Source organism: Macrotis lagotis, chromosome 4, assembly GCF_037893015.1.
Source record: "Macrotis lagotis isolate mMagLag1 chromosome 4, bilby.v1.9.chrom.fasta, whole genome shotgun sequence".
NCBI lineage: Eukaryota > Metazoa > Chordata > Mammalia > Peramelemorphia > Peramelidae > Macrotis > Macrotis lagotis.
In genome coordinates this window covers 127,110,258-127,134,755 of record NC_133661.1, presented here as the reverse complement: position 1 = coordinate 127,134,755, position 24,498 = coordinate 127,110,258, and the positions used below count along the sequence as shown (strand labels likewise).

Here is a 24,498-nt window from a genome sequence, read left to right as displayed (position 1 = left end):
TTGGATTGTCTTTAAATGGTTTAGGGATTTGAGGGTATGTGTGAGGAGGTAAAAGTAAGACAGGGAATGAGAGAGCACTCCAGAAAATTTCTTTCCACTGAATTAATAATAATCAGTATGATTCCTATGAGTAGACTAATCAAAAGTACTGAAAGGACAACTTTTTGCTAAACATTGACTAGAGTGCTTAGCACATAGTAGGTCCTTAATAAATATTGGTGTCCTTTTTACTCTTTTTCCCATCTTGACCTTTTCTCCCCCCAGGTTTATCCCAGGTTCTCCCTCTTTAGCCTTCAATTTAATTCCTACTTAGTATATAATTTCAGGTTTGGGGTTGGGTTTGGTTAAAACAGGTGGACAAAGTTTTTTTTGGCATGTCAGTCAAGTTAAAATGCATCCACTGATATGACTCCACACATGGTCCACAAAGGGAAGGAGGCATCATTCTTTAGATACAGTCTTAGAAGAAGAGAGGAACAAATGACTCTTTTGCTTTGTTGTATGAATGTTTGTTTTCTCTGTATAAATGTGTAACAGGAAATTAAGCAGTTCACCTTTGTAAACCGTTTGCAACCCACTTAGGCATGAGCCAGATGGTGTTTTTCTTTGTTTTTAAGAGATTAAAAATGGAAGAGGAGGAAAACAAGGAGGAGTTAATCCTGCTCTGGAATACACATTAGGCAAGCCTACACACACACACACAGACACACACACACACACACACACACACACACACACACACACACAAACACAATCACTCTGTGCTCAGATTCCTCACTTGTCTGTATTTAGCTGTGCTAGGCATGAACAGTGAGCAAACACCTAGATCCGACAGATTTAAGTAAACACAGGGCAGCAGAGAGCTGCGAACCTGTCACATTGCGTCAGTTTTCAGATGGAATCCTCCAGTGTTCCCAGAATATCAAAAATTACTGCATTTTGTCTGAGCTTCAGCTGCTATGTACTCAACAATATCTTATATAAATCACCTGAAACTAAACTTAGCTCTAGGATTCACCAGAGGGAACGTAAGGACATACCTGTTGCTACCACAGAGAGAAAACCTGCATAGGATGCCTGAAAGCTCCACTTATTTCAGGTTAGAGCCCAAGACAGAATCTGAAGGCAATCAATTTAAAGGCACCAAGCTGGTCAGGATTGTAACTACATTGGGGTCTAAGGGAGGAATCATCTTACTTGATAATGATCCAGCTAGGTTCTCCACATGACATTCAGTTAATTACATTTTTAAGGCAACTAAGAATAGCTATGTAAATTATTCTGAGACCATTGTGTAAGAGTAAATGGATAATGAGTCCAGTATGTGAGTCAAGAAGACCTGGATTCATGTCCTATCTATGACACATCCTAGCAACATGGCCCCCGACAAATTAGTTCTTCCTTAGTGCCACAGCAAAGTCTCTAAGACTAAATTGGGAAATAGTTGCTGATTGGAATTCAGAGATTCAGTGACCTAGAAGAGGAAGGGATTCAAGGTCATATAGACTAACCCCTTTATTTTATAGGTGATGAATTGGTTCAGTTATTTCCTCTTCATGACCCCATTTGGAATTTTCTTGACAATATTAAAGTGGTATAAAATTTCTTTTGCCATACTTTTGTTTGTTTGGGGGTTGGGGGGGGGGTTGCAAAGCAATGGGGTTAAGTGACTTGCCCAAGGTCACACAGTAGGGTAATTATTAACTGTTTGAGGTCAGATTTGAACTCAGGCCCTCCTGACTCTAGAGCAAGTGCACTATCCACTGTACCACCTAGCTGCCCCTCCATACTTTTACAGATGAGAAACTGAGACAAGGGGCATCAAGTGACTTGCCCAAGGTCACACAGCTCATAAGTATCAGATCAGATCAAACTCAGGAATGTAAGTCCTCCTGATTCCAAGCTCAGTGCTCTATTCACTTCACCATACATGATGAAACTGAGACTCCAAAGGGTTGTCATTTCTAGAAAGGTTTTCCTCAGTGGAAGTTCACTAATATGATAATATCGCAGATGTAGATTAATAATGATAAATATCATAAATAGTAGTGGTGGCGATATAGTAGCAGTAGATCATTCCTATATAGGTTGCTGCATCTAGGGCAAATCCATCATTCTAACTTTATCAACAGGGAAAGAGTCTAGCTTCTATGTGAACTGAGAGTTTGAATTCAAAATAGAACACCTTGGTAGGGTTCACTTTCAACCTCCACTAATTGAAAATTAAGGAAGACAGGCAGTTCTAAGAGATTTAGGGAGAGAAACCTGTGATTAGGACCCCTGCACAAACTCAGAAGACCTTCTAAATCTGAATCTATTATGCTATTATTGCACATTTTTTATATGAATGTTCTTTTTTTTTACAAGAAAAGATATAGCTACATGTTTCAAAGAGTTGTTCTAGGGTGACCAATGAATTTTTTTAAACAACCTTTCACATATTTTTCTCCCCATTCCCTTGTAACAAATGACACAACTCTTGAAAGAGTTAAGTCCATAAAATAATACCCACTCCAAGCCATGAACTAGAAACTTGAAGATGCCAGGAATGCTGTCAGTTTTCTGTTCAGGAATCACAGAATTGGTGGAGATTTCTATTCTGATCCTCTAATTTGATTTAGGAAGCAATGTGAAAGGGGGGAAAATCATTCACTTAGAATACTGAATTCAAAATAACAAAGCCTGTGTTAAAAATCCTAGTTCTGCTACTTCTTCTATAACTTTGGTCAAATCACTTAGTATCCCTGAACCTCACTTGTCACATTTATACAATAGAGGAATTAGACTGCAGAAGATCTCTAAGTACCTTCCAGATCTTTATCTACTTTCCTATGATTATTTTTTATTTCAATGTACTATATAAACTACCTTTGAGGAAAAGGTCAATTACGATCCCACTGTACTCAGGAGACAGTGCATAAGGTGAACAGACTTGATTAACACAGGCAACCAATTTTCTCTCCTGCTGCAGAAGCTTTAGGTAGGATGAGAGCTAAGTCATGCTTCTGCTTCTATCTACAAGACTACCTAACCTTGTAGATAGTAGTCTGGAACTTGATGGATATGTTGTTCAGTCATTTCAGTCATGTCTGACTCTTCCCACTTGAAATTTTCTTGGCAAAGATACTAGAGAGATTTGTCATTTCCTTTATTTCATAGATGAGGGAAACTAAGGCAAAAGGGGTTAAGTGACTTGCCTAAGGTCACCCTAATAATGTCAACTCAAGTCTCCATGACTCCAATCCCTGTGGTTTATCCTCTTCACCACCTAGCTACCCTGCATTCAAAGTGTACTTAATGTAATACTAGTTGGATTGATTAACAATCCATACTTTCCCCTGGGAGAAGAGAGAGTTGTTGAACTCTAAAGCACAGGGATAAAAGGAGGTGAAAAGAATTATGCAGAGAGGGAGAAGAACAATTTGACCAATAATTAATGTTAATTAGAAGATAAAATAAAAAATAGAGAATAATCAAGGCCAATATTTAGTTTACAAGCTAATGTGATGCCCACTTTGCACTCATTCTAGTGAAAGACATTTTCCTAAGCTGCTTTAGTGGACTAAGGAGCCAGTGCACATGGTGAATAGACCTGATTAGCATAGGCAACCAATTCACTGTCCTGCTGCAAAAGCTTTGGGAAGGATGAGAGCAAAGTCATACCTCTGCCTCCATCAACATCAACATAAATTTGAGCTCAGGCCAAAGAAATCAATTCACATAGTACAGAAGGCAATTAAATGGCACCAAAGCAAGTTTATTCAAGGTATCCTAATGGGGTCCATGACCCAGGAAACTCTCAGTAACTCCTCCATTCAGATGCTTTTCCATGAAATGTAAAATGGGCAGAGATGTTGATAAGAAGATTTTTTTTTGGCTCTGGGCTACCTCTCACATCAAATCTCTTGTGGAACCATTGTTTGACATTAGGTCATCTCCCTTCTGGTGGCACTATTAGACTGAGTCAAATAGAGGGAACTACTATTAATCACATCCCTTGTCTGGCAGTCTTGGGCCAGGAACACAAAAATATATATATGGGAATTTTTGCATTAGTTACATACAGTGCAATCATCCATAACCCACACAGAAGATGAAACCAGTGATCCCTCATCTCATCAAAATTAAAACCACTCCTCCCCAACATATCCCTTACATTTCTATTTCATCCTTTCCCCTTTTACAATTAACAAATGTACCCAATACTCAAAATGCCTATTATTATCATCATATATGCACAGGATGTTGGAACAGGAAAGGACCTTTAGGATAATCTAGGCCAACCTCTTCATTTTAAAGAAGGAAAAGAATAACAACAAAACAAAACAAATGAACAAACAAAAAAAACAAACTCTGAGAGAAGAAAGAACTTGACCAAGGTCACACAACCAGTAGATCCCAGGCTGGAATCTGAATCCAAGCTTTCTGATTCCAAATCCAATACTTTTTATGCTATCCAGATGTACATCTGTCTGTGGCAGTACCTATCTCCAAAATTTATTTTAGCTATCTTCTCTGATTTCCTTTTGCCTTCCCTCTTTCATTTTTCTGAAGTAAGGAGCAAATCCTTTCCTTCCATAGTAACATTGCTGTTATAGATTTAGCCAAATAGATGCCATAAGTTCTCTATGACTTTTTGAGCAAAGGATCATTGAAAGCCCTATGAAAGTCATTGTGATGACTGGAAAAATGAATCATTATGTAGAAGCAAGGGGAAAAAAAGAAGAGAAGCTTTGTTTTTGATTATAGTCCAAGAAATATCTTCCAGTCTAACCTTCACTCTTCTACATGGTATATAAGCAATTGGCAAACACTCTCTTGGTATCCTTCCTCTCAACCATATTCATTAAGTTCTCTTTAATTCCCCCTATGAGTCATGTTCTGTTAGTCTTTAATTATCCTTGTTATTTTCCTTTGCTTTTTAGTGATTGTCAATTTATTTTTTTGGAGATGGAATGAAGTCCTACACTTGGGAACAGATTTTTTTTTTTAGAATCAGTTTATATCAGAGATAGGGATTAGCACAAATGAGAAATAGTGCCTGTATGATGTAACTCCATGTGTGAGTGTGTGTCTCTGTGTATGTGTGCATGAAGGAATGAGCATGAGATGCAATTAAGGGGAAAGAACATGAACTGTTGCCAGTCTGGAGCTAAAGATGTGATGAGTGAAAGTGTCCATGAGAGAATATGAGGGTGTAGAAGTAAACAGGTTTTTAACAGAGGTAGGTAGAATTAACCAAATTAATAAGAAAGGTCAATGTGAATTTACCTGTGGTTATGATTGTATATGTTACAAGCACATCAAAGTGACAGAGGGAGAGAACACATGACAAAGACAGATATGCACAGTAATGAATAGCATTTCACTGATAATATCACAACACTATAGAACTTGATGAGTTACCCTCTTGCTGGATCCCTGCTAAGGAAATCTGTCTTACCCTATAGTAGTCAGTGCTGTAGACATCTCTTGACATCCCAAAGTCTCCAATCTTCACCAAGAGATTGGCTCCAACTAAACAATTCCTGGTGGCCAGATCCCGGTGGACAAAATGCTGTGAGGCCAGGTATACCATGCCAGAGGCAATCTGGCTGGCAATGTGTAGCATCTGGGATAGCCCCAGCTCTCCTTTGGCCTGGCGGGGTTGCCCATCCACCAGGATCATGGCATCTGGGCCATGAGCCCTGTAAGAGACAGAGAAAAAGAAAAGGAATCTACAGAATTCATGGGGGACAGAAGAAAAAGTGACCTGGAATTTCTGGTCTCTGAAATGTCTCATTGAAATGATATTTAAAAAATCCTTTTCAGGGTGGCTAGGTGGCATAGTGGATAAAGCACCAGCCCTGGAGTCAGGAGTACCTGCGTTCAAATCCAGTCTCAGACACTTAATAATTACCTAGATATATGGCCTTGGACAAGCCACTTAACCCCGTTTGCCTTGCAAAAAACATCCTTTTCAATCTATTTGTTTGCCAACTCATCCATAAGTGTCAGTTCAAGAGAAAATCTATTCAAAGATTATCTATCTGTCCTCTAGCTTTTGACTAGTTATGACTTAAACTCTCAAGAATCAGTTTTTTATAGTATCTCTTTGAGGGATTTAAAAGCTTTCAACCTAGAACATGGAGATCTCCTACTTTTCTAAAATAAGGTTTAGGAATGGGTAACCTTTGGGGATCAGAGGAAACAGATGAGATGTAGCCTGTGAATCTAAGGAATGAGCCTAGAATTTGAGTCAACATTCTCCACTACCAACCCAGACTAGGACTTTCTATTACTATGCCTCAAACCCTGTCAAATTGGTCACTTTATTGTTCATTCTTTCCATGAGGTCAATGAGCAGTAATAAAATTCAGGGACTTTTATTTATGCAGTTGTAGCCTGGAAGCCCCTATGCAGAGTAAACCTTCAAACCTCTTTACTGTTTCTCCAATTTCCATTGAAAGGCATCATTAAACTCAAACAAATTTATTTTATTGTCTTATGCTGGCTTGACCCGTCCCATTCCACTGAAAATTTGGGAAAGAGTTGATGTCAGCAGAAAATCACAACTCCTCCCTTCCCATCCTCATTGAAAAAATACTGAGTCAAACTCGCACTTCAGGTGTGGAGATTAGAGGGGTCCTCTTTGCTTTGAAGACCCAGTATACACAAGTATGCCCTACTTTCACCAAGCATCCACTTCTCATTGAGATCCACAAAGACTGAAATCATATCTTTTAAATATTGGAAAAAGTATTTCATGGTAGAGATTTATTATTGTTGTTGTTGCTAATAGTAAAAGGAAGCAGTTGGCACCATATTTTGGTCCCAATGACATGACGATTAGGGGGAAATCAGGAGTAACAGTTTGTCTTCTCTCAGGGACATAAAATAGGACAGACTAATGAAGCTCATTTTGAAACCAACCCAGGTCTCTATGGCAAAAATTATAAAGGTTGGAAAGAAAAAGTTGGAAAACTAGATTCCTCACTGATTCTGAGAGCAGGTTGTACTCTCGTTCATATCATATACTACTGCCTCTGAGACACATCTCTCTAGCAACAGAAATAAAAGTAATTTAGAACTTGATTATTGGTCATTTTCCTTGTAACCTATCACCAGATTCCAAACAGGATTCTTACAATAAGATATTATTATTTCCTTTTGTTTTACCTTTCTCTAATCCCTTTCAAGAAATATTGACTACGTTGGAAAGGAGACAACCATGGATTAGGTAATGTTTCCTTGTCTATTTATCTCTTCTCTTCTATCTTCTTTTCCTTCTTCTTTTTCCTTCAACTTCCTTTCTCTCTCTTTCTTCCCCCTTGCTAGTTTTATGTATTGCAATAGACAAAGTGGAATCCATGGCCAATCTTGCCAGGAATATAAAGACATCAAAATTGTTCTCTTGCAGACAGGATGTGCTTGAAATTGGAACACATTTCTTTTATCCTGGGAAAATTTGACCATAGAGACAAGCCTTGTCTTAGTCAGACAGGAGTAATGCCTTAACTGAAATATACTTCAAGCTCAATAAACTAAATATCAGGGGAAGATGTTCCTCCATGGAGACAAGAAGATCAAAAGACTTTAAACCCCAGAAAATCCTAAGGTGTTATATCAAAAGAAGTCAAATCAATACTTTAAATCTTCCCCACTTTCCCCTTTGACCAATAGGTAACCCAAATTATAATGTCAAATCCAAAGATACTTCAGTTCCCATCAAACCATGACCATCCCCCCCCCCATTACCATCTATATTTCCAGGCTTTTTATGCCTCCTAATTATGAATTTTCCTCTGGGTAATGCCTATGGATGACACCTCAAGTCAAGTTATACAACCTAGTCACTCTCAGTCAAAATATATTATACTTTACTGCTGCATTGACTAAAGGCTCCTAGGAATCGTATTCTCTCAGAACTTGATCTCTAATAAATAATCTAATACATAAGATCTCTAAAACATAATCTGCTTGTACAAAGAGTCTAGCTGGGCATGGACAGGAGAGGTTCCAAACTGGGTATACTCAATGGAAGAAGCTTCTTCCATTGGAAAGCATGTATTTTGTCGTATTTTGTTTTGTTTTGTTTTCCAAAAGGGAAAGAAAATGGACAGGTACTGATTTCCATATTTATATAAGTACAAACCAAGAAAGACTGAGATAAATGATGCCACATGCTGATGGTTACATCTGTCTTCTACAACTGTTCTCAGATATACATATCACACTAGAGAGGGGACACTTAAAGATGGGGGGAAAAAGAAAAGAAAGCTATCTCGGAGTAAAGGAAAAGAACAGGAATATTGAATATCAAATTTCAACTCCAAAAGGTGATTTGGCATATTTCACCTCTATCTATGGAAGAAAAATTTCACCTCTTCAGCTTCTAAATATCCTAATGTCTGACACTGTGCCAAACAGGAAACTCTGAGATTTTAAATATTTAAATGTTCCCCATTCTGGGTCCTGGTGGATCCCTTCTTATATGATTTATTTACCTTGATTTAGAACAGGGATGTCCAAAATGCAGTCCAGAATACAATTTTTTGTGGCCCTCTATGGTTTTACCAAAAGCTTTAGTAAATGAAGCTGAACTACAGCAGAACTCTCATTAAAATGGCAAATCAAGATATGTTGTATATTGTTTCAATAAAAACATTTAAAAGTAAGGTTGGACAGCCCTGATTTAGAAAAAGAGGCCAAAATAAAAGATTAAGCTAATATAAAGAATTCTTTTTTATGATTTCTTTTCCTAGATATTTGGTAATTTTAAAATTGTCATCATCAAAGAATTCTTTGGAGTAGGGGACAATGATGGCAAAAGGAAGAATCCAGGATGAGTTTTTAATTCCCATTATATGTGTAATTATTTGCAAAGTATTTTATCCCATTTTATTTGCAAATATGGATATTGAGAGAGCAACAAAACAACAAAAATCATGGATTGGTCAGAGTCAAAAATGAAACCAAAATATTCTCATTTCAAGGCTCTTTACTGGATACTATGAGGTATATTACTAACTATAATAATAATAATAATAATAATAATAATAATAAATAGTAGCATCCCCTATTATTTTACCATTTTAAGGCTCTTTCTTTTATTCCCTCTTAAGAATCAAATAATGGAGTGAAAGGAAGGAGCAAAGATTACTTTTAGCCTCCCCAATTATTTCTGTATTTGGAAAGAAATTTGGGACAAGGTCTTAGATGATCTTTCACTAGTTATGATACTCCACTGCCAAATGCAGGTAAACTTGGAAGAAAGATTTGTTTTTGTCTCCCATTGCCTATCACCTGATATTCTAGGTCTAGGTTTTGGGGTCATTCTGAGGTTAGAGTCCAGGTGGCACACCCTCCCAGAATATGATCCCAATGGGGCTTTTGTTTACCTGAGGAATTTGTTGAGGTCTCCATGTTTCATGTATTCAAAGACCATAATGAGAGGATCACCATCTCCACATACACCATAGAACTTGACAATATGCTCATGCTGTAGGTTGGTGAGGAGTTCTGCCTCCCGCTGGAAATCCTTACGTGCGGCCAGTGTAGGGTCTTTCAAGGCCTACAATAGTAGGATATAGATGTAAAGTTACTGGAAACTAGAGACCAAGTCTGTTTTGTGTGTTGGAAGAGCTCATACCATAAAGAAATAATGGGACACTGAGATAAAGGCTAAGAAAGGTAAGGCTTGAATCACAATGTCAAGGTTTATAGTCTTCCCCTTTTACCATCATGATCATTTGTCACTGATGACTGGCAGAGATCATAACTATTCATTTCCTCTTCCCATAGGTACCAGTTCTCATCAACAAGGAAACAGAGACAAAACACTTACTTTTGGGCATACAACTAACAGGTCTGCAAACAATTTAAATCTATTACTTGTAAAAGCTGCACACATTGGAATAACTTTATATTGATTGTAAGCTTGATATGTAAGAAAGGGGATATGAAATGGATTTCTTATTTTATACTAGAAGAGAGCTCAAAGATCTAGTCCAAGCCCTGGATTTTACAGATGAAGAAACTGAGACTCATAGAGGTTGTGACTTTGAACCCACATTCTCTCACTTCAGAGACAGAGGTGCTTCCACTATATCAAAGCTTCTGCTTTGGTCTTTCCTATGCCTTATATTTAGGCCCTCAGGGATCTACAGTGGAAGATTAACAGTGTTTTCTAGTTTTGTTTACCATTTCCCCTATCTGATGAAGAGCCTTATGTTCTCATGGCCTTTGAAGAAGATCAGTGGGAATCTAAAAACATGGATAGGTTGGTGTGGCGAGTGGGAGAGAATGTGAATGAAAAAATAGTGATAAAAAAGAAGTGAATCCATCACAAAGTTTTACCCTAGTAAAAACTGGGGTAACATATAGAGTTCTCTATTTTTCATCATTTTGCTTGATTAAAATGAACCTTAATAGAATCATAGAATTTTCAAGCTAAAATGTGCTTTATTTTTCATCTAATCCACTGCCTCATTTTACAGCAGAAGCAAATGAAGCCAAAGGGTTGGCATGACTCATTGAAGGTCACACAATGAACTAATGACAGATGAGTGTTTTTCCTCTGCTTTCATTGCTCAGAGGACCAGATTTTTGCAAAAAGGCAAAAGAGGCAAATGCCTATTGGGATGATTTGACAGATGCTGACCAAAAATATCTTTCCCATCTCTTCTGTGTTAAGTGAAATTCCCACACTGTTCTTTTTACAGGCCTGTTAAAATGCAATTGTTATCTGTTAGAGGTAACATTAAATCATTCCTTCATCAACATGCTTTTAAGTATTCATTGGTTAGAGTCAGTATAATTAAATATAGTGCTATTACCTATTGGGATGATTTGGCAGATCTCTAAATCTTGTGCATATTTGTATATTCTCATATACTCACACATATTCATATTTGTTTATATGTATGTCTGTATACATATATATATATATATGTATGTATACATGGATACACACAGACACAATTTTTTTTAGACCTTGTGGTTTCATGACTGTAGGAAATGCCTGTTGAAGAACTTTAACCAATACAGAACATCAAATATTCTTCAAGTTATAGTTTTAAACTTATGAAGAAAAAAATGCTATCCACTTTCAGTAAAAGAACTATTAGAGATGGAATGAAGATCAAAAAACACTATTTTTCACTTTTTTGTTTTTGTGGGTTTCTTTGTCTATGTTTCCTTTCATAACATGACTAACATGGAAATTTTTGCATGATTTCACATGTCTAACCCATTCCAAATTGCTTGCCATCTAAGGGAGACAAGAGGGGAGGGGAGGAGAAAATTTAGAACTCAAAAATTTTAAAAATCAATTTTAAAATTGTTTTTATATGTAAGTAGGAAAAATGAAATGTTATCAAAAAAAGTTATAATTCTAGAAATTTGGCTGGATATTGAGAAGTTAAATGATATCCCCAGAATCTTACACTAGCATGTATCAGATCCATCATGCTACTTTTCTGAATCTCAATACCTTGCCATATCCATGTCAGCTATCATCTCCAGCCCTGAACTCAAACACCTATCCATATAACTATAAGGCTCTATTTGGTGAATTCTATCACATTTGGATCCAAGCCCAGCTTCTCCCTTACATGTTATTTCATGACCATTCTCTCCCTTCCCTTCTCTAACTCTATCCCTGATGACTCCAATCAACATCCCCTTTACTTTCCTTACTTCTCCTTAACCACTGCTCCCCTATATGTACTGTCTTGAGGGAAGAGACTATCTTGCTTACTTGTATATCCACAGCACATACCACAGTCCCTAGCACACAGTAACCACTTAATCAATGCTTTTTCATTCATTCATGAGGATATGGATCTCAGTATAATAATATTGACATAAAAATACTCAGCCTAGATGGAGGAGTAAGCATGAAGATTTATGCAAATGTTGGATTTATGAAAGAGACAAAAAAAACCAGATCAAATGTCAGCTAACCAAAAGATCTTTTCCCAGCTCTTTAAATCATTCTTTTTCACAGCATGTACAACAAGGGCAACTGTTTTCTTTTCCACATTGAACCTGACTGGACAGTGCCAATCATCTCCCCAGAGGCTATTCCTATGTCGCTGACTATTTCTGAATTTCTTACAAGTTTACAAAACAAACATCTTTGCTCCTCCTTTTCATTTTTTGCTCAATTTTAAGGTAGTTTTAACAACAAAATGGGCTTTTTACTACCTTGGCTTGAAACTCTAAGCCTTTATATTTTGGGGAATAGATAATTACTATTATAGTAGCTCACATCACAGAGCACTTTAAGACTTGCAAAGTACTTTCAATATTCGAGATAGAGTGGGAACTTTATGATTATGATCATACGGTTTAGAGAAAGGAGAATCTTATGGGCCATGGAGAATAATTCTTATTTTCAAATGAGGAAACTGAGGCACAAAGAATTTAAGTAAATTGATCATGCAGCAATTGTGAAAGGCAGGATTCAAATGAGGATCTTTCTGACTCCATATCTGACACTCTCTTTATTATTCAAAATAACTGCTGATGATAGGCAACAAATTGGGTTTGAGATGTAAATGGTGATATTGTGACATAGGTAACTAGGAGAGGGCAATGACTTTCTATCTGGACATCTAAAATTAGAGCATAATGCTTTGACTTAGGATGGCATTGAAATTATTAAATTATCTTTTCTCTTTCTAAGTTTTTCCATAAGGCCATGGGAAAGAGATTGAGAAAATGCCTGATGATGGTGATGATGGTGATGATGATGATGATGATGATGATGATAGAAGAGGAAGAGAAGAGTAAAAAATAGAAGTATTGTTGTTGATTGGTTGTTGCTTCTACTGCTGCTTTGCCCTTCATTTTTGAAGAAGACTATGAAATCAAGGAGGTGATATCATGATATCCATATGAATTAGTTTTGAGTGAGGGAGTGCTGTGCTAAGGCACCAGTCTCAGTTTCTCCCCTGGAGTCATCTGGGTCCAGTGACCAGATATATGAATCAGGATGATTTGAGATATCCTTAGATGTGAGGCAATCAGGGCAAACTTGCTCAAGGTCACACAGCTGGTGTAGGTATCAAGTATCTGAGGCTAGATTTAAATTCAGGTTCTCCTGACTCCAGAAGAAATACTCAAATGAGTTAGGAATCCATTTTATACACTAGAAAACTGACATTCAAAGATAATGACCATACTGCCACAGTAAGTAAGTGGGAAAATTAGTACTAATATTCATGGTTTCTGCCTTCAGGTTTAACTATTTTTTTTACAAATACTACATTGTCTCTCAAGATATTAGGAAATAATCTTTTCAAAACATTTGAAAAAATTCTTTCAAAATAAAGGACAATATTCTTGTTTTCACTGAACAAACAAATTTCAGAATTTGAAGAGAACTCTGAGGCATATAATCTTATTTTCTATCTAACCAAGAAATCTCCCTTTCTATCTAAGCAAGAAATCCCCCTCTTCTACCACACATTCAAATCCCTCCCTCCCAAGGACCATCAGAAAGTAAATCCACTCCTTCCAAAGTCAGTTTACACTTTCTACTTTTAGATGACTCTATCTTTAAAATGTTCTACCCACCCCCCAATATCAATCCCAAATTTGTTTTCTATTTTCTCTCTACTGTTCCATGATGTTTCTACTAGCTCAGGAGAGTTGGTTGTTAAATTTTCAATGTGAACATTTACACCTTTGAATTAGCAAGAAATAATATATCAGGACTTAATTCAATGTTCTGTTGACTGATGGATAAAATGGTAATAATTCAGATTAAACTTAAAATTCAGTGTATGTACATCCCGAGAGAGAGAGAGAGAGAGAGAGAGAGAGAGAGAGAGAGAGAGAGAGAGAGAGAGAGAGATGATAAATATATCTCTAGGCCATTTAACAACCTTCCCTTCAAAAATTTCAAAATATCATTCCCTTTTGTGCCTTCTACCCTACCTTCCTCCACCATTCTACTTACTTTGGGAAGAAGGGGAAGAAGAAATAGGTTCTTTTCTAATATTTTCTACACAACTATGTTTAGGCTAAATGCATTTCCTCTTAAGTTACTTCATCTTGCTTTATAGATTAAGCAGGGATGTTTAGTTGGACAAAAAGAGAAATTGCAGTAGTGTCAAAAATACACATACTTTTTCATCAGTTGATATTTCCTTTAAGTCATTGTGTGCTTTTGTGTGTGTGTGTGTGTGTGTGTGTGTGTGTGTGTGTGTATTTAAATGCTTCTTTCTGCTTTCCTTTCTTTGGTTGGGATATAATTTTGCATGGGACAATGAATTTTAAGTTTTCTCAACACGTGGATATGTTGCTATTTTATCATCTCTCAACTATTAATTGCTGGTCCCTCCTGATGGGTCTCCCTTCTTCAAGTTTCTCATGACTCCAATCTATACATTGCTTTAAAAGTAATTTTCCTTAAAAGGTCAGATTTATGACCCTGTCACTCTTAACTCCTATAACTCCCTATTGCCTCTAGGACAAAATATCATCCCTTCTGTTTAGTATTTAAATCTCTTTACAACCTGGTCTCAACATATCTTTCCAAGAACTTTTTTTTATTCTTTGATCAAATCAAACCAATTTTATTCTTTCTCCTCACCCAGTACTCCATATAAGTATATATAAAATATGTATGTATGTATGTATATGCAAACATCATCATGAATCCTCTATATGTATGTATATGGCAGCTGGTGGTACAGTGGATGGAGCACCAGCTCTTGAGGTAGAATAACCCAAGTTCAAATCTGGTCTCAGACTCTTAATACCTACTAGCTGTGTAACCTTGGGTAAATCACTTAACCTTATAGTCTCACATCCAGTGACATCTCCAGGTGTCTTGATTCATATCTGGCGACTGTGATGGCTCCAGGGGAGAAAGTGAGGTTGATGACTTAGCATAGCATCCCCTTACTCAGATCTAATTCATTGTTTGTCGTGGCATCACCTCCCTGATTTCATGGTCTTCTTTGAGAATGAAGAAGAAGCATCATCATAATGTGTATGTCATATAACCATGATTGCTGGTTCAAAGCATATATGTAGTTCCTTGGGATGTGCCCCAGTGAAGTAAATCAGGGATTCCCCCAATCATCATAAATATGATCTAATATATATATATATATATATGTATATATATATATATATATATATATATATATATACATATATATATATACAATTTGGAGCAGGTCAGTTCATCTGTCTGGGTCTCAGTTTCCTCATATATAAAATGATGATGTTAGATGAGATAACCTTTAACATAATTCTTCCCAGTTTAAAATATTGAGTCCTCCTCAGAAGTCTTATCATAGGTGAGAAGTGCCCTTGTCTTCTTAAAAACACAAATTCTAGTAAGTCCTGTCAAAGTAGAAAGGTTTTGTATAGAGCCCTAGAGATAGGCTGTTTGAAAGGGTCATAACAAAAACATCCTGTCAAAATTTAGAAAGGTTCATCTGCAGAAGCTTGGCCTCTTAAAGGATGAAATTTATTTTTTGATCATAGAAACTCATGAAGAATTGTCTCAAGATTTATCTGAATTCAGATGGGGAATGAAGAAAAGAATATGAGAACAATTCATTAAAGGGATAATAATGGGGTGGCTAGGTGGCACAGTGGATAGAGCACTGGTCCTGGAGTCAGGAGTACCTGAGTTCAAATCTGACCTCAGACACTTAATAATTACCTAGCTGTGTGGCCTTGGGCAAGCCACTTAACACAATTTGCCTTGCAAAAACCTAAAAAAGGGATAATAATGATGATGATTGATGATTTTTGATGATAACAATATTCAGAGAAGAAAAACAGATCAGAAATGTGTATGAAACACACAGGATGCTTTTGTTATTATTTTGTTAAAAATTAATATAAACATTTTTAACTAAACTGTAAACACATAGGAATATATGGTTTTGCGTAGGATTATTTTTATTTGTGTTTATTTGAATGTCAGCAGCTATTAATAAAAAACAAGCTTAGAAAAATATATCTAAAAGAAAACACTATAATCTGTAACAGTGAAGTAAGTATTTGTACTGATTAAATCATGGCTTTTAAAAAATATTCAAATGTGTATATCACATATCTACACACTTACATGCTGCACACTTTGGAGTAAAGAATGTAGAAGGCCAACTGCTAATGCCATTAGTTGAGCTCCATAAACTTTTCTATCCAATAAAGAAGGAGGGAAAACTGAGAAGCAAACAATTTCCTAATCTTATTTGAATATGCACATGAAATAGTGCAATTTTTGCAAGTTAAGTGAAGCTCATTAGAGCCAAGGGATGACTAAAAGACCTCCAAAGACTTGAGAAGAGATGCTGGTGATGAAGCAGAAAGGGATCTGTTCATGCTCAGGTGAAAAGCTGTTAAATGGTGTTTAATGCATCATAGGTGAGAATCCTTGTGTTTCTAATAGGAGCTTCTACTATTGAAAAGCATCACCAAAATCAACGGATTCCATGTCCAACTAATTAAGGCCTCCCTCACATAGGAGATGCATAATATTTGCTCAATGTGTGACAATAAAGTGACTGATTTTTACAAATAAACAAGCCAGAACTCTTCCCTTCATAAGAATATAGTCTTCTTTTTAGTTATCTTCTTGGTAGGCTACCAACTTCTTTCAATGATGCTGCCTGGGTTTAGACTACTTGTGGAATACTCTTGGGAAATTTTACTTATTTAACACACTTCATATTTTTTTAATCCAAACTCAATTTGATTGTTCACCTTATTCAAGGATAAAATTATTTGACAGCTTCCAAAAATCAAAACCACTGTCAAAGGATCAATGATCTGTCATCACTGAGAACATTTAAGAGTATCCACACAAAGATAGTATAGCATTATGAATGATGTCCTAGGATCAAAGGACCTAAATTCCTATTCCCATTCTATCACTGTGATGTTGGGCAAAACCTTTCCCTCCTTTTGCCTCAGTTTTCTCATCTATAAAATGAAGGAATCAAACAAGATCATTTATCAGCTCTCAAGTTGTGCTCTTGTAATTACCCTAATCCCCAAAGAAGCACCAAAAGTATATTTTTGGTATATTTCAAGCAAAAGTAGCAACATTCTGGTGCTATATATGTGTATGTATGTATGGCCTTACCCATATGTTTGGATTCAGTTATATTTATTAAACATTCCTATATTTTAATAGTCTCACTTGAAAGTCTATAATGATACAGTTATGTATAACCTCATAACTCAATAATGAACAAGTCACTTATCTTTCTCTAAGTCTCAATTTCCTCATCTGTAAAATGGTGATATAATCATTTTTTACCTCTCGATGCAGTTATGAAGAAAATGTTTTGTTGAAACTAATTTGCTCTATATATTTCAGCATTTTCATTATATTATATTTTTATTATTATGGTTATTATTAGACACTTAATGAGAGTACTTTGTAAATTTTAAGTGCTATATAAATAATAGTAATGGTTATATTAAGAATTTGTTCAATATTTAATAAAGGCTTACCAATGGATTTACATTCATGGTTTTATAAAAGCGTAGTCTTGTTCATGAGTCTATGAAGATAGAAAATTACTCTGAAAAAAGGCCAATCAAAATGGAAAAGGTCTGGAAGCTTCCATTTCTTTTGCTAAATTGACAGATGATCTGGAAGGGCTGGCAAAAAGGTCACAGTGATATAAACTAAATTGTTTATTAGGAAATGAAGATGTAGCCACTTTCATATGCATAGTATCTTTGTAGTCCCCTTGCTCTCAACTGCAATGAATTTGAAAGCTTATGAGTGAGGGAGGAATTGTCTAAAACCTGGACTTCACCACAGAATGTTAAGCAATTTCTAAAGAACCTTGATTCAAATGGGATATTTACCAGGTGGAGAGATTCAAACTCTCATGATTCTAAGATTCCCCCTCCTTCCCACCCACACCTGAAAAAAATAGAAAAGTCTCTTGGAGGTTATGGGAGAAAACTATGATTATTGTATTTCTATGAGCCTGGCAGCAGGTGGAAAAATACCATGCCTAGATTCAGCAAGATTCATCTTCCTGAATTCAAATCCAGTCTCAGATACTGATTAATTGTGTGACCCTGGGCAAGCCCTCTAACCCTGTTTGCGTCAGGTTCTTCAGCTATAAAATGAGCTAGAAAAGGAAATGGCAAGGCACTCTGGTATTTTTGCCAAAAAAAAAAAGCACAAATGCGATCAAAAAGACTCAGATATGACTAAAATGCCGAGAAAACAACAGTATTTCTATAAGTATAAAAATGTAGCTCTCATTTTGAGAGTCAACCAATACTAGGCATTTCCCCATTGGAGTTTAAACTCATTAAGGGCAGGGGAATTTTTCCTTTTTTTTCTTTGAATTCACAGAGTTTGGAATGACATGTAATATGTACCTAATAGGAAGGAAGGAAGGAAGGAAGGAAGGAAGGAAGGAAGGAAGGAAGGAAGGAAGGAGGGAGGGGAAGGAAAGGAAGGAGACAGGTAAAAGGGAAGGAGGAAAGGAGAGAGGGTTATAAGCAGGTAAAGGGTCCCCCTTCTCACATGGATGACTTCTTAAGAGGGGCTGCCATCTTGGTGACCATACAATATTCCTATGCTTCATCCCCTTTTTGACTGTAGTTCTTCACCTTGCTCCTACATGGCTACCTTCTCTCTCTCTCCCATCTACTTTTCATCTCCCTTTTTTATGTGTTGTCTTTCTCCATAAGAAGTAACCTTGAGATCAGGAAGTGTATTCCCTTTTACATGCTTTTGTAGTCCCAACACTTAGCACATTACCTAGTCATGTTAAGTGGTTGATAAATATTTGTTACCTTCCTACCTAAGGTCCAGAAGGTGAAGTGACTTGGACAAAGAGTAAGTGGCATATCCAGGATGTTAACCAAGAACTTTTGACTCAATCTTTTTCAGAGTGCTCTTTTTTTAAGATTCATCTAGCCCAATACTCTCATTTTTAAAAGGAGTAAATCAATACTCAGAAAGATAAAGTAATTCTTAAAATAGGCAAGGAAATAGATTACTCATAGCCTATAAATACACACACATGCATGTACATGTCACATATACACTCACAGACATAGACATAGATACACACATTATATATATATATATATATATATATATATATATATATATACATACCTACACATTTCACATATACACACTCACAAACACACAGACATACAAACACATACAAATAACCCTTAACACCCTACCTCTCCCAAAGCTCTAACTCCTTCACTGATGGCATGAGGACCCAACCCCAATGTGGAAAGATCTTCCACATTGCTTCTGTTTTAGGCATATTTCATGCATACAACTCATTTGACCTTTGTAGAACCTGAGGGCATTTTCCCCAAAGTTGCAGAAACACAAAACCACTCATGCTCTGAGTGAATGTGAATGGCATCCATTTCTTCTACTACATATGGTATTTGGATATTATTTCTATTATGTGGAACTTTTTAACAAGCAGGAAATTTCCCATTGAGTCCTTGGCATCCAAAGGGAAGTTATCATGTGGGAGAAAATGGTGGGAAATCTATTCCAATGAGGATCAGTGGGACCTCAAAGATGCCATGCAGATGGCAGAAGCCACAAGCTCACTGCAAAATAAATTTGTTTTCTATCACTAAGACTTTTCATTTCAGCTCTGTTATGTGAGGCAAAAGAAGAAGAAAAATAGAAGTGCTTGGAACAAGTGGCAAGCCCAGATCAAGACCTTCTATATACTGTTTTGGATCTATTTTAACTTTTAACTCACTGTGGTGCTATATGTCAATATGTCCTGGTTGTTTCCAAAAAAATAAATATTTTATAGATGGGGAGAATCAACTGACCTTGAGGCAAGGTCCTTCAATTCCATGTAACTCAATCAATTTAGCACAATATCCTGTAATGGAGAAAGTGGTTTTCTTCCCTCTCCTTGGGCTCTTAGCCAGCCCTGATGCTTTGCTTCCACTTTTCTCAGAGACTCACCTTCACTGCCACCAGCATCTTGTCCTTGGTTGGACTGAGGTTGTAGCATTCTGCCAGAAATACCTTCCCAAAAGCTCCTTCACCCAGTTCTCTCTTCAACACAATATCTCTCCTCTTAATGTGCTGGACATCTGAGGATGGAAGAAAGGGAGGAAATAAGAAGAGGTTAATCTTACACATTTGTATTAAATCTTGGAATCTTGAGGTCAGAAGTCTTGCATTCTTGAGGTCAGAAGTCTTGCATTCAAGTCCAAAGCCTATTACTGAGTGATCATGAACAGTACCTCTCTCTAGCCCTATTTCTTCAAATATAAAATAGGTGAAATTATTTCTAAACTATTTGTTTCATACTGTTGTTAGGAGAAAGCATGTCAGGATGATATAAATATGAACAACATAAATGATAAATTATCTTCAATCATGCAGTCATCACCACCATCATCATCATCTTCTTCATTTTCTACAGGAATGATGTGGCAGCATAGTACTTATGCCAGAGATGAAAGTAACACTTTGGATCCCAAACCCATACTAGATTTGCCATATCTTTAAGCAGGACAAGTCTGAACTCTAAAATGGATAATTTATCATCTAACTATTCCCTACCATCTGGGAGGGGTGGGGAAGATGGCTGAGCTTCTGGTAAGGAAAGCCTCATGAGTTTCTCAGAGAAAGGCCCTAGATAAATATAAGGGACTGTTACTGTTCCAAATCATTTAACCAGTTAATTAGAGCCCCACAGGAAGCCACTTTCAGCCCCACCTCCCCACAACTTGTTTCCAAAGAATGCTACAATGAGATTGCAGTAGGAACAGGTCTTGTAATGAAAGATACATCCACAGGGAATACCCATTGACCTTTTCATTAATTGTTCAGGAGGCAGAAGATCATTAGAGATCTGTATTAATGTTATTATGTTACAAGACCAAGAAAAAGGCACATCTTATATGACTTTCACATGAAAATAGAACTGACAGGAGAGGACATGTCCGATGGTCCCAGGTTGGTTATGGAAAATATGATGGGAAGTAAAGATTTATCAGACTGTGAATGTGTGTGTGTGTGTGTGTGTGTGTGTGTGTGTGTGTGTGTGAGAGAGAGAGAGAGAGAGAGAGAGAGAGAGATTGTTTTTCAGTTTCAATCTGAAGTCCTTTAAGAATGAGTTATGAAAATAATATTATTATTGTTCTTTTGTCTCCAAATTTCATACTTCAGGTAGGTCTTGGACTAGATGACTCCAGTGATCAACTAACATTTTATGACTTATTTTTAACACTAGTCTAGAATACAACAATGAGGTATCATCTAACATCTATCAGATTGGCCAAGATGAGAAAAAAAGGTAAATTATCAATGTTGGACAGGTTGGGAGAGGATTAGGACTTTGATGCATTGCAGGTGGAGTTGTGAATGGATTCAGTCATTCTGGAAAGCGACATGGAACTATGCCCAATGAACAATAAAATCGTACATGCCCTTTGACCCAGCAATTCCAGTTTTAGGTCTATATCCAGAAGAAATTATAAAAAAATGGGAAAAGACCTACATGTTCCAAAATATTCATAGCAGCTCTTTTTGTATGGCAAAGAACTGAAAATTGAGGGGATGCCCATCAATTGGGGAATGGCTAAACAAGTTATGGTATATGAATATTATGGAATATTATTGTTCTATAAGAAACTATAAATGGTCGGATTCTAGAGAAACATGGAATGACTTACAGGATCTGATGCTGAGCAAAGGGAGCAGAATCAAAAGAAAAATGAACACATCAACAACAACATTGTGAGATGATCAATCTTAATGGAAGCAGTTCTTTTCAGTGGTTCAGAGGGCTAGGACAACAATGTATATTATCCCCATCCAGAAAAACAAAACAAACCAAAAAAAACAACTATTCAGAATCTGATGAACACTTTATAAGAATTATCTCTTATGTACCTCTTTCCCTTAATCCTAATTCCTCATAGTGAAAATGACTAATCTGTAAACATGTTTATTCAAAATATGTATCTACAATGCTAACCTGACTGTTCGCTGTTGAGGATGGAAGGGAGGGTGGAAGGAAATTTAGAAATGTAAATATACATGTGCAAATGGATAAAAAAATAAATTATTAATCTAAAAAATGAAAAAAAACACTAGTCTAGAATAAATTCAAAGTAGTTACCTTAGAATCCCCAGAATTCAGTATCCTCAGGCACTGTAGCAGCTGGCACATATTAAGAGCTTGATAAATGTTTTTTGACTGACTGATGGTCAAATGACCCATTTGGAAGAATTCAGGAAGAATTCCAGCTATTTCCAGCCAGGTCCCAAATGATCTCTTTCACTCTTTCAAAGGTTTTCACAAGCAAGTTTTCTTTCCAGAGTTGAGAAGATGTGTGTGTGTGTGTGTGTGTGTGTGTGTGTGTGTGTGTGTGTGTGTGTGAGAGAGAGAGAGAGAGAGAGAGAGAGAGAGAGAAAGAGAGAGAGAGAGGTCTTGGAACCCTCCTCTTTTAGCAACAGTAGTCACTGATCCCTCCTGAGGTAGATAAGCTGAATGGCATCAGAGCAAGATGAGAGCCAGACACAGGTCTCTTGCCATCTGGCTTCTTTCCTCAACCCCTCACCTCCAAACCACCTGGACCTTACACACAGACTAAGCCCAGGATCCAAACATGGATTAGCAACAATACTATCCCACTGAGACATAGAAAAATCAAATTACATTAAGATTAGGTGGTCCCTGAATTAGAGTTTCTTCACTGATAATTGAAAGTTGAGTAAACCAACCACACCTCTGCTATGTCTAATCAGATAGGACCTAGACATGCATTTCCTCCTATCTTAATCTTGGCCCCTGTCCCTTTCTAGCTGCTAAAGAGAAGGAAACCAATACAAGGGCCTAAATATAGACCACCACTTGCCACTGTCAACTGACTGGCTATAGAAAGTGAAGGAGGGTACTGAGTAGAGGATAGCTCTAAGATTGTGAACCTGAATGAGTGGAAAGATGGTGGTATGCTCAATAGAAATAGGAATGTTAAAAAGAATAGTGATTTGGGTTGGGAGGGGGGGTGAAGCCACTTGCCTCCCTTGCTGCCTGCTTCCACTTTTTGTTTAGACCATTAAAATCAAATGAACTCTTTACTGAGTTCTCAGATACTGCTATCATTGTTACTAACTATAGTATGATAATCTAGGATCCAATGACTGGAAAATTCCTCCTTTTATTCTGAATCCCTGGAATTGTAAGATGCCCAAGTAGAAATTCCCTTCTTTTGCAATTGCTTCCTGGTACATCATGCCCATTCATATCAGCTTGACCTTAACTCTACTCTGGCTTCCCCTATGACTCCTCCCTCTCTCCCCATTCATTTGTTAACAAACTGTCCTTGTATTTAGTTTCTTCATCTTATGTTCCTTTTATTTCTTTGAAATCATGGAAATTGTCTCCTCCAAGAAACACTAACTCTGATCAGACTCTGCTGTTACAATATACATTCTTTCCTCTACTCATCCCTGCTCAACACACTGGACCTGGAAGAGTAGGAATGTGTTTTGCTGCTCACTGACACTTCTACCCCATCCTGTTATTGTCACTCAGCAGCCTCTCCTCCTTGAAAGTCCCTCAATATATAAGAATGTGTGTGTGTGTGTGTGTGTGTGTGTGTGTGTGTGTGTGTGTGTATCACTGAATCCAGATTCTTATAGCTATTATCTACTTGTCTCAGGATGTTTTTTCCTCTTTCTTAAAGAGTGCAGATTTGTTTCCCAATCTTGTTTACTTTCTGACCCATTCCCTTTTACTTGGGGAATTTAATTTATATGTTGATTTCTACACAAATTACCTGGCTTCCCCATTTATCAACTTCAACTCACATGGTCTAAACCATAGGACATCATGGTATACCTCATCCCCTCTTGTGAATGATCACACCCTTCATATCCTTATCACCCATAAATATTCCACTTCCACAATCAATAACTCTGAAACTCTCCTATCTGACCTTATCTTCCTAGACCCTCTCTCTCTTCCTATATCTCACCCCTCCTAACCTATTCTCCTGTCTCTCTGTCTTTTCATAGACCAACTCCCATTACTGAAATTTTCCCCTTCTTTCCCATCTCTGGGGACCCTTAGTTCCTTCCAAGGCTCAAGACTTTCCTGATTCCTAAATTATTAGCATAATCCCAATTACCTTATATTTATCTAGTATATGTTTTAAATTTACAAATCTATGTGCATGCATGCCATCCAAATGAAACAATCAGGAGCATACTGTTCATGAACTAGTTCAAATCAGTTCACTAGAGTTGATTGTCAAATTTCCCATGTGAGCATTTAGATCTCAAAAATAAGCAAATATTATAAATCAAGACTTGTTTTGTTGATTTCTAGACTTTAGAAAGTGTTAATAATGCAGATCAGTCTTTTCTAAGCACAAGAAAAAGAAGAGTTTTCATGAGGGTGAGAAGTGAGGGGATAGGAAGTTACTCCAATTAGGTAGAGCTCAGAAAGCAAGTACCTGCCTTCTATACATCTTAATTGAATTCAGTAGATA

The 24,498-nt window shown here is 36.8% G+C and overlaps 1 protein-coding gene across 4 annotated transcripts in view; it reads right to left on the bottom strand.

The window, feature by feature from the left end:
- NTRK3 (neurotrophic receptor tyrosine kinase 3) overlaps positions 1-24,498 on the bottom strand; it is a 472,049-nt gene that overhangs the window by 70,270 nt on the left and 377,281 nt on the right. For all 4 annotated transcript variants that reach the window (XM_074234130.1, XM_074234132.1, XM_074234131.1 and 1 more), the window contains 3 exons: positions 19,952-20,082; positions 9,381-9,553; positions 5,444-5,687 (listed from right to left, as the gene is read on the bottom strand). In XM_074234130.1, the coding sequence (XP_074090231.1) occupies positions 5,444-5,687; positions 9,381-9,553; positions 19,952-20,082 (548 nt within the window). The remainder of the gene's footprint in view (positions 1-5,443; positions 5,688-9,380; positions 9,554-19,951; positions 20,083-24,498) is intronic.